The sequence below is a fragment of the Scyliorhinus canicula genome, chromosome 21, assembly GCF_902713615.1.
Source record: "Scyliorhinus canicula chromosome 21, sScyCan1.1, whole genome shotgun sequence".
NCBI lineage: Eukaryota > Metazoa > Chordata > Chondrichthyes > Carcharhiniformes > Scyliorhinidae > Scyliorhinus > Scyliorhinus canicula.
In genome coordinates, this window is record NC_052166.1 from 57990969 (window position 1) to 58006798 (window position 15830).

At 46.5% G+C, this 15830-nt stretch overlaps 1 protein-coding gene across 11 annotated transcripts in view; it reads right to left on the reverse strand.

The window, feature by feature from the left end:
- Window positions 1-15830, reverse strand: part of LOC119955494 (formin-binding protein 1) — a 280892-nt gene that overhangs the window by 114817 nt on the left and 150245 nt on the right. For all 11 annotated transcript variants that reach the window (XM_038781726.1, XM_038781734.1, XM_038781730.1 and 8 more), the window contains exons 7-8: window positions 6468-6596; window positions 3876-4022 (exon numbers count right to left, since the gene is read on the reverse strand). In XM_038781726.1, the coding sequence (XP_038637654.1) occupies window positions 3876-4022; window positions 6468-6596 (276 nt within the window). The remainder of the gene's footprint in view (window positions 1-3875; window positions 4023-6467; window positions 6597-15830) is intronic.

The following is a 15830-nucleotide window of genomic DNA, read 5'->3' on the forward strand; positions in this document are numbered from 1 at the left end:
GACCTGGTGTAGCCATCTAAGATGGCCACCTGCAAAGGACCATGGGAATCATGGCCAAGACTCGGACAGATACAGAGCATATGTGTATCTGAAACACAGGTAACCAGACCTGATCGAAACCCCCCGCTCCTTAGCATTTTAATGGCCCATTTTTCCAGGACAATAGAACTCCAATCAAGCAACCGGTACAGCCACAGACTGATCAGCGCCACTCCCCTTACTCAGAAAGCCCACCTGCCAAGGTCAATGACCGCTAAGGACCCGCCCAGCCACCCACCCCTTTATTGGCCGAAATCGAAGACAGTGATCAGAGTCTTGTCGGACTATTGGGTCAAAGGTTAAGGCCCACCCCAAAGAGTGCGAAATCCCAGAGGGATAAAAGAGGACGCAGCCATGTGTTCTGTCTCTTTTGAATCCGACCTGTGCCAGCCCAATTGCAGCAGGAACAGCCAGCTAAGTTCAAGACCAACGATCGCTACCTGACGGATGAGCCCAGCAGAGACAGAGCCACTTTCTTCGAATCAGCCAAGTGAAATCGAGATAAAGGCTTTATCCATTTGCACAGTGCCAGTCGCCGTGAAGTTCTAAGTATAGGTTGTTGTATCTGATAGGTGTAGTTTAACTCGTAGTAGATATTGTGTTTGCATGTTGAGATAACTCTTGTGTATGTAAATAAACCATCTTTTGAACTAACTAAATGGTTGTATGGTCATTTGATCGATATAAGGAAAGGCTTGTGGTCCACTAAGATAAATAGAAATACCCACAGTATTGGCGACGCTGTTGGGTGGGAAAAACACCAACACAGGATGCAATGTCGCAAGAAGTTTAATAATCCTACGCAAGAGGTCGCAGTCAGGGAATGCATCTTCAAATGCCATGTCCCGTCAATTGCATAACTAGCCTCAGGCATAAATCAATTCACCTCTCCATATCCCCACACCTCAATAATTACCATCAATCGTGACTTATATCTGATGTTCATATGCTTCTCACACTCTTACACAGAGCTGTAAGTTTCAGGAGTGCACCTCACAGGTTGCATACACTGCCAGATATTCAGCAATTACTGCTACATCACCCAATATTGCTTGACACTCACTGACACGCATCCGTGTCTTGCAGGACAAGAGGCACAAAACCAGAGACAACAAGATTCAAATGAGGGTTTGGGAAGAACTGGAGAATCAATGCCAAACTTCAATGGAAGAGACCTGGGGCGGTATTTTCCCCTACCCGGCGGGGCAGGGGGTCCCGGCGTAGCGGAGTGGCACCAACCACTCTGGCGTCGGGTTTCCCCATAGGTGCGGAATTCTCCGCACCTTTAGGGGCTAGGCCCGCGCCGGAGTGGCTCCCGCACCGCAGAATGCCACCAACGGCCTTTGGCGCCACGCCTACCGGCGTCGGGGCTGGTCGAAAGGCCTGCGCCGATCGGCGTGAGTCCGCGCATGCGCCGGAGCATCAGCGGCCGCTGACGTCATCACCGGTGCATGCGCGGTGGAGGGGGTCTCTTCCGCCTCCGCCAAGGTGGAGGCCTTGGCGGCGGCGGAAGAAAAAGTGCCCCCACGGCACAGGCCCGCCCGCCGATCAGTGGGCCCCGATTGCGGGCCAGACCACCATGGGGGCACCCCCTGGGGTTCGATCCCCCCCCCCACCCAGGACCCCCCTCGCGCCGCCTGCTCCCGCCGGCACAGAGGTGGTTTAAACCACGTCGGCGGGAGAGGCCTGACAGCGGTGGGACTTTGGCCCATCGCAGGCCGGAGAATCGCCGTGGGGGGCCCGCCGATCGGTGGGGCGCAATTCCCGCCCCCGCCGATTCCCGGCAGGCGGAGAATTCCGGCCACGGCAGGGGCAGGATTTACGAAGGCCCTGGGCGATTCCCCGACCCTGCGAGGTGGTCGGAGAATTCCGCCCCAGGTCCTTGACTATTATTGAGACGGCCAATGGTGGCACTGAAACCATGAAAGATGAAAGTAACCTCATACCTTAACCCTCCCCCTTTCATCACATATCCCATCATTTCACATTCTCTTCCAATTTATAAGTTGCACTAGATATAAACTTATATCTCTCATTTTCCTCCCCATTCTCTGCTCCACAACTTTACCCTGGTGCCTTTCTCCTTTCAGATACCCAAGAGCAGTAACCTAGCCAAGCAGTGGAGGAACAGTAAGAAGACGGTCAATCGCTGAATTGCACATTTGTAACCAGCAGCTCAAACACCGGCACTGCATGTAATTTGGCCATACTAAAATTGTCCCTTAAGTATCCACAGATGTGCAGGTTAGGTGGAGTTACAGGGATATGGCGGGGAGTAGCCTAGGTAACATGCTCTTTCAGAACCTCAGAGCAGTCAATCGGCCGAATGGCCGCCTTCTGCGACACTGGGTCAGAGTGGGCTGCAGCCCGGGCAAGGATAGCACAGTTATCAGCTCACTGAAAGGAGAGGTGGCACACAACTTCTGCTGCAGATAAACACTTCCGTGGGGCACATGATAGAAGAATGCTGATGGCTATGCACAACAAAATGCTTAGTATCAATGTTGTCCATGCCGAGATGCTGCACGCTGCAGCCAGACCTTTTGTGCAGGGCATCTAGAGATCATTCCCCAAGGGCATTAGCAGCTTCCTCCACTGAAAGTCAGCATCCTTCCACCAGCCATTGAGATACACAGCATAAACATTAGGACAGGTAAAAGAACATAAAAGACGGGCACTAAGGATGATTAGTTGGTTTTTGTACATAACGTGTGTTCAGTTATGTGAAGTTAAGACAATGTTGAGCTACTAAATGGGGTTGGTGATATTAAATCAGCATTGCGTACTGAATGGTAGCATGACCTGCTCGTTCTGTATTTCCTGACAACAGATGTTAGGCTAATCAGTCTATGGTTCCTCAGTATTGCCCCTCTCACCTTTCCTAAAAAAATGGAACACCATGATTTTACAGCAACAAAAACTAAGGAATTGTTCAAGTTTCAGCAAAAATTAATCAGTTGTCGAAATAACCTTGGACATTAGAGAAGAAGCATTCTTCAATGCTATTCAATTAATAGCGTCCTGAAAGCAGACAGCTATTAATGATCAGCAAAACACAGTTGGTTTGGATTGTGAACTTTTCTGTTACTGTACAAGAGAATAATAAAAGCCAGTGCTGTATGTAAACACAGTGTCCTTTACTTGTCCTGCAGTTTGCAGTTTTGAAAAGGCTGAAACGGTTTGGTTTCACAGCAGGCCACTTTTGAAGCAAGCTTAATTGCTACCAACATCACAATGAAGGGGATGACTGGCTAATACAATCTAATGCATGAGGTGGTTTGGGGATGGTGCATGTAATTGGTGCATGTACTTTGGAACTAGTGTTCAGTCAATCAAATGCTGTAGCGGCAGAGCCTGCAATTAATCTAATTGAAAGCAATACAGATAATAACTTCAATCCCACGTGAGAGGTTACACTGTAGAGAGGACTGCATTAATTGGTCGCATACATTTATTGCACACACAAACCAAGTGGAAAGCATCATTTTGTACTGTTGATTAATAATTTAAACAGGGTTAAATTGCAAAGCTGTGAGATATTTGAGGAGTTCCTTTAATGCTATAATTTAGATTTTGGTACAGATTTCTTTTTAAATAACAAAAGATTCCGTTTATGATCTTTTTGAAGTTCTTCCACAGGACATTTACCACCTGTTCAGATATTTTATTCTGGACACTTTTTTGGTTATTAGGTTTTTTGATAAAGCTCATTGTGTGATGGAAAAAGGTCACCTTTTTCACATTAAACAGTCCAAAATAGAATTTACAATCTTGAAGCCCAGTAAGAACAATCTCAGCAAAGGTTATATTTAAGGAACCACTGCACATAGACTTACATGCTTTTCATCAATAGATTCAGCAGCTTTCGTGATTCCATCGAGACACTTTCCTATGATGGGTATGACCTGTCTGTCCACCTCAGAAAAGGTCTTCACTGATTCACCAATTTTGACTATTCTTCTTTCATCCAGGTCTTGAATTTTCTGAAATGAAAAAATGTTGTTATTGAATATACTTTTAATTAATCAATTTTATGTACTTAATTCATGGCAAGCTAAAAACCCCTGGATGGTCCTCAGGAAGAGTCAGACTATTTGGTGTATTGTCCATTGCTTAATTACCAATTCTGTTTTCTGATCAGTAGATACTGTATCCTGAATAATATTCAGTCTCAGAACAACTGAAATCCGATTAATTTAAAAGCCTACAAGTTAAATCAGTGCAACTGTAAGTTAATGAAAATATAGCTGCTGAAGATCATGACATCAATTATTCTATTGATCCATTTGTTGTAATTACGGTTGTAATTTTGTTCCTGGGCATCTATATTAATCATTTAGTCGTGACAATCTAACTTTGGATCTGATTTTTGTGTATCTATTACCAGCACTCCTCCAAGTTAAGAACTCTTTACTTTAAAAAGTGGATGATTGGTGAGCAATGTATTTTCACATTTTAAAAGAATCATGGCAATGTTTGAGACAATTCCTGCAGATGTCACTTCTTAGCTGTTAGTTTCTCTCCATCAGAAGAACCAAAAGTGAATGTACATCAGATACAGTGAGGAATGATAAGGCATCAAGACAAATACTAGCAGTGTGTTAAGACTTAAAAGTCACACTAGTATAGAGTGAAAAGCACAAAAGATTTCCTTGAATTACAAATCAGAATTACTGCTGTGCACGAACATAATATGGTCACCAAATAACTCACTGGAACTAGTTTTGTTTCCTGAATGAAAACAGTTGGAAATGCACATAGTCTTCTTACACCCAAGAGGAAGAGGTCAAGTCTTCAGCATTTTCTGTTTTTATTTCCTATTCTAACATTTGCAGGATTCTTTTTCTTTTTATTCCTCCTCCTGAATTAAGAACTTTTATTTTTCTAGTTACCCTGAAGCTAAGGATAAGGAAGCCACACTGAACCAGTAGGAAGCCGACAGGCTTTGAACCAGTTATGTTGCAGGTATTATTGAGGAACACGTTGGATCCAAAATTAGTTATGCTGTGGCTCTTCATGGCTGAGTGAAAAGAAAGCAAAGCTTTTCGTTCTCTGAGTACTTCTCCTCACGCTGCCAAGTTGAGAGAGTTTCTTCCCTCAGTTTGAACTAACATAGACATAGAACATAGAACAGTACAGCACAGAACAGGCCCTTCGGCCCTCAATGTTGTGCCGAGCCATGATCACCCTACTCAAACCCACATATCCACCCTATACCCGTAACCCAACAACCCCCCCCTTAACCTTACATTTATTAGGACACTACGGGCAATTTAGCATGGCCAATCCACCTAACCCGCACATCTTTGGACTGTGGGAAGAAACCGGAGCACCCGGAGGAAACCCACGCACACAGGGGGAGGACGTGCAGACTCCACACAGACAGTGACCCAGCCGGGAATCGAACCTGGGACCCTGGAGCTGTGAAGCATTTATGCTAACCACCATGCTACCCTGCTGCCCCTAACTCCTTCTAACTCTAACTCCTTCTTCATTCAGGAGGATATTTTCCCCTTTCCCATTCCAGGAAAGAGGCACTGTTTGTCACCTCCCCCCATTCCATAGTTCTTCCCTTTTCTCCCTCAAGCTCGCAATGAACGTTCCTTAACTTGTCCATTATCATTGCTCGTCCTGATTCAGGCTCTTATTCATAATTCCCAGACTTGGAAAAGGTGGAGAATTTTCTACCACAGCATAGAAAGTCTGCTTTCAGAGTGAAACAGATGTGTCTGGTATGTGCAGGAGTCATAGAATCCTTACAGTGTAGGAGGAGGCCATTCAGCTCATTGACTCTGCACTGACCCTCTGAAAGAGCACCCTACATAAGCCCACTCGCCCGCCCTATCTCCGCTACCCCGCCTAAGCTGCACATCTTTGGACACGAAGGAGCAATTTAGCATGGCCAATCCACCTAACACATCTGGACTGTGGAAGGCAGCAAGAGCACCCGGAGGAAACCCACTAGACTCCATACAGACAGCTGCCCAAGGCCGGAATCGAATCCGGGTCTCTGGTGCTTTGAGACAGCAACGCTAACCACTGTCCAACTATGCCACTCATAAGCATCAGTGTTAGTGAGAAAAGCATCCGACACATGTGCAGCAGTGATCCGTCTACTAATTATGCTGGAGCAGCCATTCTTCCTTTACTAAGTAAACATAAACACTAACAGTTGTTTTGCCATCTCTGCAGGATGAAAGTAATATTTGCATAAATGTGTATCCTCTTTGACGTGGCTGTGGATTCCTCAAGTATTCTGTGACCTGACACTGCACAGGTCTATTTCTGCATATTTAATTTTATACATAGATTTTTGAAGTAATTTGCTGGAAAATGTTAAATTGGGGATTGAAGATATACAATTTTTTTTTGGACTATTTACAATATTACATTCTTATATGATCGAAAATAGCCAGATTTCAACTTACCCGGAATATGTTTGGTATATTTGTGTAATAATGTTCATGTTGTTCTTTATTAAAGTTCTGAAGAGCACTGGAATATTCTCCTTTACTATCAGATGCCATCTGATGTCGAGTTTGGGCCTGTTGCCGTGCCTGTTCAGAATTATTCACAAACAATCAATTGATCAATAATGCTATACCTGAGTTTTATATTATATGCTTGTGAATTTTCTCACAAATGATGCAGTAGTTTTATTTCTCTGAAAATAATTATCAAAGATGACATACAAGCCAGCAAATGTAAGGATGGCAGGCAGAGAAACAAAAATTGTACATTCAGAAATGCAAAAAGGTTAGCAGGAACCTGAAATAAAAGGCAGGAGGGGAACATCAACAAATTTACACGGGACGTTTTATGAATAAAGATCTGTGGATAAGGTAACATTCCACAAAAGTTCAATTCAGTTAACTTGTGGTCATGGAGAATGATCTATAAAAACTTCTCACAGTTAATGTGAATGCTGACCTTGCCAATAATGCTCATATCTGATGAGCATATGAATAAAAACTAGTTCATCTAAACACTGAAGCACAATATAACTGTAAGAAATATCAATGAAGCGTGGAAAAAACTTAAATTATTAGTTGAAAACCTTTTTGTATTAACACACTTTTCTGCTAAGCCACAGCAGCAGTGAATTAAATTTAAGGTTATTCAAACCTTCTTGAAATCTTCTAAGAAGTTAAATTCAATAAATCAAGAATAAATCAGGAATCTCAGTAATGGTGAGCTTGAATCCTTAGGATTACTGTAATAACCCATTGGGGGTTATTCATGTGCCTTAAGGGAGAAAATCTGCCTTCCTTGCTCAGTTCAAGGGTAGAAAGGCACATAACAAACCTAGGATCAGGGATTTCAAAGTCCATCACCAAGAGTGATTCAGGAATACCACTACTGACTGAGCCCTGAAGGACATATTCATCATTCTGGGTCTGCAGCGAGTGGCATGGAAAGGTACACCGGTAAAAATCCATTTGACTTCATCCTCAACATTTATTAGTCACAGATGCATCTGTCCATGACATGATTAATCAGAATGACAAACACGGGTCCTCCTTGAGACAAAGTACCATCTTCACATCGGCTGTGTGCCAGTACCATCTAAATGGAATACATTCAGAACAGGTCTAGCAATTATAATACTGGACATCAAGGAGGCACTCTGGGCCATCAGTAGCAACATAATTGTATACCACCACAATCTGTAGCCTCATGGCCCAGTACATTGCTCATTTTAACACTGCCATCAAACTAGCAAACCAATCCTGGTTCAAAATGGAGTTCAGAAGAGCAAGCAAGAACCGTATCAGCCACACCTAAAACTGAAGTTCTAACCTGGTGAGGTTAGTCCCAGCCGTACGGGAACCTCGTAAGACGGCTGTGGACTCAGTCTGGGGCCGCCACAGTCAGGGGAAGGCCAATCGGTGGGCAGGGTAGGCTTCATTCGGGGCTCGGGGCAATGTGGGTGGGCAGTCTGGGGTGCGCGAGTGGCCATTGTGGGGCACTACTTTGCTTGTCCAGGTCCATGGGCCGTCTACCATGGAGCATGGCGTAGCCGGTGCAGACCTCCGCCGTGCCATGTGTGGCTTCTGACCCGGAAGTGCTGGGTGTCGTATCGGCAGCTAGAGCTGTGAGCTGCACAACGGTTCTCTGCTGGCCCCCAGCAAAACGGGGAATCTGTGGCCTTTTGGCGCGTAAAAGACCATAGTTTTCATGGCAGTGTGGGGAGTTAGTCTCCAAAACAGAGAATCCAGCCCCTAATCTTCAACACTGAAAATCTTCCCAATAATGCTATTAAACAGGGGATATGACGACTTAGTGGTAATATCACTGGATTTAATGTGATTGACTCTTAACTGTCCTCTGAAATGGCCTAAGAATTCAAGAGCAATTAATGATGAGCAACAAATGCTGACCCTGCCGGTGACATGCACATCCCATGAAAGAATAAAAAAACTATTCAGTCAAATTCATAGCAATTGCAATCAGAGGCAAGAAAGAGTCTTTCAAAAGCTACATCTTTGTAGTCAAACACCATCTATTTAGGGGTACATATTAAACAGAAATAGATGTAAACAAACACTGCTTGAGGCTTAAGAGTGTGCCACAATCCATCTAATTCCACAGAAAAGTGGCATGATGCATATCTGCACACTGTGGCTTTTCTTTTGAGCAAGGTCAGAAGACTCCCAATTAATTGGAACATAAAAGGAGGGGCAGAAAGAACCAGGAGGAAAAATGAAAGGAAAGTGGTCCCTAGGTCACTCACTGACAGAGTGGCACAAGAAGATCCTGGGTGCAGGTGACCTCTTTGTTGGCTAAGATCTCTTGCTACAGCAGGTAAAGCTAGAGTAAATAAAGGTAAAATCTCATTAACACAAATTCATCCCACAATATAGGATGGCAAATAAGTGGGATCCTTTCAGATGAAATAAATCCCTTTTGTTCAGATTTTCAACTCAAGATTTTATGCCAAACAAAATCGGAACTTAGAAAAGTTTTCTTCATTAGGAATTACCTTTTACCAAATGAGAATCTATATGGTTAACTAAATATTTATGTCCATCCTTACAAAAATATGATATACATCAATAGCAAATGGCTGGTTAATAAACCGTTCTGATTCTCAAATTATTACTGCCTTTAATTTGGTCTTGCTATAGATGGGATACCATCCAAGGGCAAATAACTAAAGTAGTCACTGTTCTATTTGTCTGCCAAAAAACAGCTATTATATTCTCTTTGATAAGACAAGAATGGCCAACCTTTTATAATTCCTTTAATGTACACCGTAGATTAGCATTTCTGAAGTGACTAACATGATGCATTCTCATAAGAAGCAACTGTATTGCGATACATAGATGGTTCTAAAATAGTCCTTTGTGTTGCCATAAAATAAAACCAGACATATCACTGAGGGCTACCAGTCTCCATTCTTCTCTACTGAATCTAGTCAGACATCAGTAATGCCACAGTCTAAGACAACAGTAAACTCAATGAGTATCATTTAAATTGAGGAAACAAACATATAATTATGGCTCATTTACATAGAAATACATTGGACCTGGGAATGGATTATCTTAACATTACAAATAATGGCCCTGGCTTAAGAACGTGACATAACAGGGGGAGTAGACCATTTGGCTCGTCTAGCCTACTCCATCTTTCAGTACGATCATGGCTGATAGTCAGCCTCAAATCCACTTTCCCGCCTTCTCCGCATATCCTTCGATTCCCTACAACACCAAATATCTGTCCATCTCAGTTTTAAATATATATATAAAACCATGGGTGCGATTCTCCACAAATGCGGCGAGTCGTAAAGGCTGCCGTGAAACTGGCCGAGTTTCACGGCAGCCTCCGCGCCCCCTCCCGGGACCCGATTCTCCCCCCCGGGCGGGGCTAGCAGCACGGCCCCGTGAAGCACGGCATCGCGGGCTTAGCGACCGTCGCTAAGTCTGCGCGCCAAGCGTCACGGCGGCTGACGCACACGATGACGTCAGCCGCGCGTGCGCGGGTTGAACGGCTCCAGCCCGCGCATGCGCGGATGACGTCATCACGCAGATACGTCAAAACCGCGCATGCGCGGGCCGTCATGCCCCTCAGCTGCCCCGCGGACTGATCCTGCAGGGTGGCGGAGGAACAAATAGTGCATGGGTATCGGACCCGCTGCCCGCGATCGGTGCCCACCGATCGCAGGCCCATGCCACCCTTGGCACGGCCGTGGTGCGGCCGTGCCAATCGGTGCCACGGTTGTCCGGGACGGCACCTTGCGGCCGTTTTCACGAACGGTGAGAGCGTTCGTGAAAACAGCCGTAAAGGCCTGGGAACTCGGCCCATCGGCCTGGAGAGAATCGCTGTTCGCCGTAAAAAACGGGGAGAATAGCGGGAGGGCGGGAAAAATGTCAGGAAGGCCCTCCCGCTATTCTCCGACCCGTCGTGGGCAGCGGAGAATCGCGCCCCATATTTTTTTTAAATAGGTGTGAAACTTGTGAATGTTCATAATCAAATTTATTTTGGCGTGCTTGTACAAGGAACATAGGTGCAGCAAGCAATCAGAAAGTCAAATTGCATGCTGGCTTTTATTGTAAGAGGATTGGAGGACAAGAATCAGGAAGTCTTCATCTCGGACCTAAATGATCAGTCCTTTATCCTCAGAATTGTGTCCGTGGTGTAGATTTCCCAACCTCGGGAAATAACCTTTGTGACGACCCTGTCAAGCCACTTCAGAATCTTGGATGTTTAAATGAGATCACCTCTCATTCTTCTAAATTTCAGGAATTCTAGATCCAATTTACTCAGCCTCCCAATATAGAACAATCCTCTCATCCCAGGGCCCAATCAAGTGAACTTTCACTGTACTGCCTCGAATGCAACTATCCTTCCTTAAAAATGGAGACAAAGATTGTACACAGTATTCTTGGCGTGTCTTCACCAATGTTCTGTACATTTGTAACAAAACATCTGTACTATTTGTAGTAATCCACGGGAGGCAGGAGTTCTGTCACCACACCAATTTTATTTACAATAATGATATTATAGGAGCAGCTACAAACAGTGCTGCTAGCAGTCCAGTCAACTTAAGACTGCTCACAAAGCCTACACAGGTGATTATATGGGCCCCCTCAATGAGCTATCATTGAGGGAGCTCATACTGCAATTGGCCAACCAATAAAGCCAATTGGAGTTCATTACACCCCTCCCCCCAAGGTCCCAGGAATTCCTGCCAGCTGGCATTCCTCTGAGCTTCTTCCTGCTCCTCATGTCTGGGTCTGTCACCTCTGTGTCGTCCGCCGGGTCGTTCTCCGAAGTGACGGGGTGTACCTTATAGGTGCCCGTCTTTTCCTTGACGACCTCCTTGGAAGTTGTTCTTCCTCCTCCTCGGGGAGAGGTGTCGAGTGTGTCCATCTCCGACTCTGATGACTGGATGACGGGGTCTGGAGAAATTGCTCGGGGCTGGGATGTGGGTATCCTTTCCGTCTGGGCTATCCCAGCTTGAGGCGGTCCTGCTTCGCCTGCCTCCAGGTGTGGTTCCGCTGCCCTTATTTGGTCTAGGTGTTTCTTCAGCACCTTACCTCCTATTGAAACCTCATAGGATATGGGCCCTGTTTGGAACTCTACCGTGCCTTTGACCCACGTTGGTCCATTCCCATAATTCTTGACCCAAACCGGTGCCCCCACCTGGAAATGTCTCTGCTGCCAACTATTATCATGCCCCCTTCGTTGTGCCTCCTGTTGTTTCTCCACTTTCCCCGTTAAATTTGGGAAAAGGAGACTCAGCCTCGTTCGCAGCCGCCTTCCCATTAAGAGTTCAGCTGGCGGTATGCCCGTTGTGGAATGCGGTGTTGTCCTGTAATCAAACAGCCAGCGGGAGCGCTTTGTGTCTATTGACGCTGCCGGCTGCTTCTTGAGTCCTGCTTTAAGTGTCTGGACCGCTCGCTCTGCCAGGCCGTTGGCCGCTGGATGGTAAGGGGCCGTTTTGATGTGACGGACTCCATTTTCCTTCAGGAATTTTCTAAATTCCCCACTTGTGAATGCCGTTCCGTTGTCCGACACCAATACCTCCGGCAGTCCATGTGTTGCAAACGAGGCCCTGAGCATTTCAATTGTCGATGCTGTGCTTGCCGTGTTTACCCGGTGGACGTCCAACCATTTGGAGTGGGCGTCCACTATTAACAAAAACATTGAGCCCATGAAAGGGCCGGCGTGGTCAATATGCAGGCGGGTCCACGGTCTGCCTGGCCATTCCCACGGGTGCAATGGCGCCGCTGGTGGCACTCTTTGCCCCTGTTGGCACTCCTGGCACCGACGTACCAAGGCTGCTATGTCTGTGTCCAAACCTGGCCACCAAACGTAGCTTTGAGCTAGCATCTTCATTTTAGACACCCCTGGGTGTCCGTGATGTAACTCAGTTAAGATTGCCTGCTGGCCCTGAGCTGGGATGATTACCTGGGCTCCCCATAGTAGGATACCGTCTTCTATGGTTATTTGGTCCCTTCTGCTCCAGTATGGGTGCACCTGGGGTTCCACTGGTCTTTCCAGATCCCCTGTTAGCAATAAATGCTTCATCTTGGCTAAAACTGGGTCTTTTTGCGTCCACAACCGAATATGTTGTGCGTCTATTGGTAGAGTGTCCAAAAAATTTAGAGTCATTACTGTCTCCTCTACTTTTGGTATTTGCGGCAGAGTGTCCGGGAGGGGAAGTCTGCTCAAAGCATCTGCATGTGCTACTCGCGTTCCCGGTCTGTGCTCCAGAACGTATCAATATGCCGCCAGTAGCAACGCCCAGCGTTGGATTCTAGCTGATGCAATCGGGGGTATTGACTGGTCTTCTTTTAATAACCCTAATAACGGCTTATGGTCTGTCACTATGGTGAATTTACGCCCGTACAGATACTGGTGAAATTTTTTTACTGCGAATATAACCGCCAGTCCGTCCTTCTCGATTTGTGCATACTTCCTCTCAGCCATCGCCAAGGTCCTCGAAGCATAGCCTATTGGCCGTTCTTCCCCATTCCTTCCTCTATGGGCTAAGACGGCTCCTATCCCGTAGGGGGGTGCATCACAAGTGACCACCAACTCCTTCCTTGGGTCATAATGCTCTAGGACATTTTCGGATGACAGCTGTTCCTTAATGTCCCTAAATGCTCGGTTTTGGCGGGTGGACCATTTCCATTCTTGCCCCTTTTTTAGTAGCTGGAGGAGGGGTTTGAGGATGGACGCCCTATTTTCTATAAATTTTCCATAATAGGTTACCAACCCTAGAAATGATCATAACACCTGGACCGTGGTGGGAGCTGGGGATTCTTTTATTGCCCTTACTCGGTCTTCTAATGGATGTAAGCCTGACTCGTCTACTTTATATCCCAGGTACGTCACTTGTGGGGCCAGGAAAACACATTTTTCCCTTTTTAGTCGTACGCCTGCCTTTGCGAAACGCCTGACCACCTGCTGTAGTCCCTGCAGAATATTTTCCATCGTACGCTGGAATATAGCGCAGGCTGATGACACTCCAAAAGGTAGCCTAGTATAACGAAAAAGGCCCTTCAGGGTGTTGATCGTAGTGAACTTCTGGGAGCCCTTGTCCAGTTTTAACTGCAGGTAGGCGTGGCTCATGTCTAGTTTCGTGAACAAAAGCCCACCTGCCAATTTGGCATATAGGTCGTCTATTTTCGGGATTGGGTATTTGTCCAGCAGTGCGTATTTGTTTACTGTCTGTTTGAAATCTCCACAGACACGTATCGAGCCGTCTGGCTTCAAAATTGGTACCACCGGTGCTGCCCATTCCGAAAATTGTACTGGCCTGATAATGCCGTCGTGCCGTAACCTTTCTATTTCGTCATCTACTTTCTTCCTTAATGCAAAAGGTACTGGCCTGGCCTTACAAAATTTCGGAAGGGCTTCTGGGTCCACGTGCAAAGTTGCTTTGGCGCCTATAATTTCCCCCAAACCTTCCTGGAAGACCTCCAGGTATTTTTGGAGCACTCCACTCAACTGCCCGCTTCCACTCTGGAAAATTTTCATCCAATCTAATTTTAGGTCTTTCAGCCAGTTCCGTCCAATTAAGCTCGGTCCGGAGCCCTCTACTATCGTCAACGGTAATCTGAGCAATTGTTTCTCATACTCCACAGGTACACGAGTCGTGCCTAGAACTTCCAGGGGTTCCCCCGTGTAGATTTTAAGTTTCGTCGATGTTTTTGTTAGGGTTAGTGGCTGGAGTCCATCTTTGATTTTTCTAAATGCTGCCACTCCCATTACTGATATGGCCGCACCCGTGTCTATTTCCATTATTGTCGGCCGCCCGTTCACCCGTGGGGTAATCCTAATGAGTTCTGCTTTCTTCGTTGTAATATTATATAATTTTTCCCCTTCAGAGGAGGATGGGGCGTCTAGGTTGTGTACTTCCCTGCGTCCCCACCTGCTATTCCTCTTTTGCCACCTCCTTCTAGGGTTTCTGTCGTTGTTACCCCACTCTGTCTGGTGCCAGAAACGGTCCTTCTCTCTTGGAGGAGCCTCAGCCGGTACTACCCTCTGTCTCCAGTTAGTCCTGGCAGACTTGGGGGCAGTTCTGGGGTTTTCCTTTTTCCCTCTATTCCTCAGGTTTTTCCTGAGAGCAGCTATCTGGTAGCAGGACCCGTTGTGGTAGTCCCTCTCACAGGTATCTACCTCCATTGGCGTGCCCTGTAGTTCCTGCGCCCCACTTGCTGCCTTTTCTAGGGACAATGCGAGCTGTAACGCCTGCCTGCAGTCTAGCTCTGTTTCCTCCAACAGGCGTTTCTGTATTGTGAGGTCGTTTATACCACACACTAACCGGTCCCGAAGCATTTCATTTAGCATCGGGCCGAACTCACATTTTTCCGCCAGCCTTCTCAGGCGGGTCAAGAAATTTGTGACTGACTCCCTGTCTTCCCGCTTCGTTGTGTAGAATCTGTACCTACGCCAAATGAGGGGTGGTTTTGTGTCGTGGTGCTCTTTCACCAATTCCGTTACTTCTTGGAAAGTTTTTGTGTCCGGTGCATTGGGATAAGTCAGAATGCGTATACATAAAACATAGAACAGTACAGCACAGAACAGGCCCTTCGACCCTCGATGTTGTGCCGAGCAATGATCACCCTACTCAAACCCACGTATCCACCCTATACCCGTAACCCAACAACCCCCCCCCCCCCCTTAACCTTACTTTTTAGGACACTACGGGCAATTTAGCCTGGCCAATCCACCTAACCCGCACATCTTTGGACTGTGGGAGGAAACTGGAGCACCCGGAGAAAACCCACGCACACACGGGGAGGACGTGCAGACTCCGCACAGACAGTGACCCAGCCGGGAATCGAACCTGGGACCCTGGAGCTGTGAAGCATTTATGCTAACCACCATGCTACCGTGCTGCCCTATTGTATAATGGCGAAAGCGGATGGTCTGCACGCCGACAGCAGGATAAGCCGTCTCTTTTTGTCCGTCAGTATATCATTTGCCCGGAAGAAGTAACACATTCTCTCCACATAGAACAGTACAGCACAGAACAGGCCCTTCGGCCCTCGATGTTGTGCCGAGCAATGATCACCCTACTCAAACCCACGTGTCCACCCTATACCCGTAACCTAACAACCCCCCCCTTAACCTTACTTTTTAGGACACTACGGGCAATTTAGCATGGCCAATCCACCTAACCCGCACATCTTTGGACTGTGGGAGGAAACCGGAGCACCCGGAGGAAACCCACGCACACAAGGGGAGGACGTGTAGACTCCACACAGACAGTGACCCAGCCGGGAATCGAACCTGGGACCCTGGAGCTGTGAAGCATTTATGCTAACCACCATGCT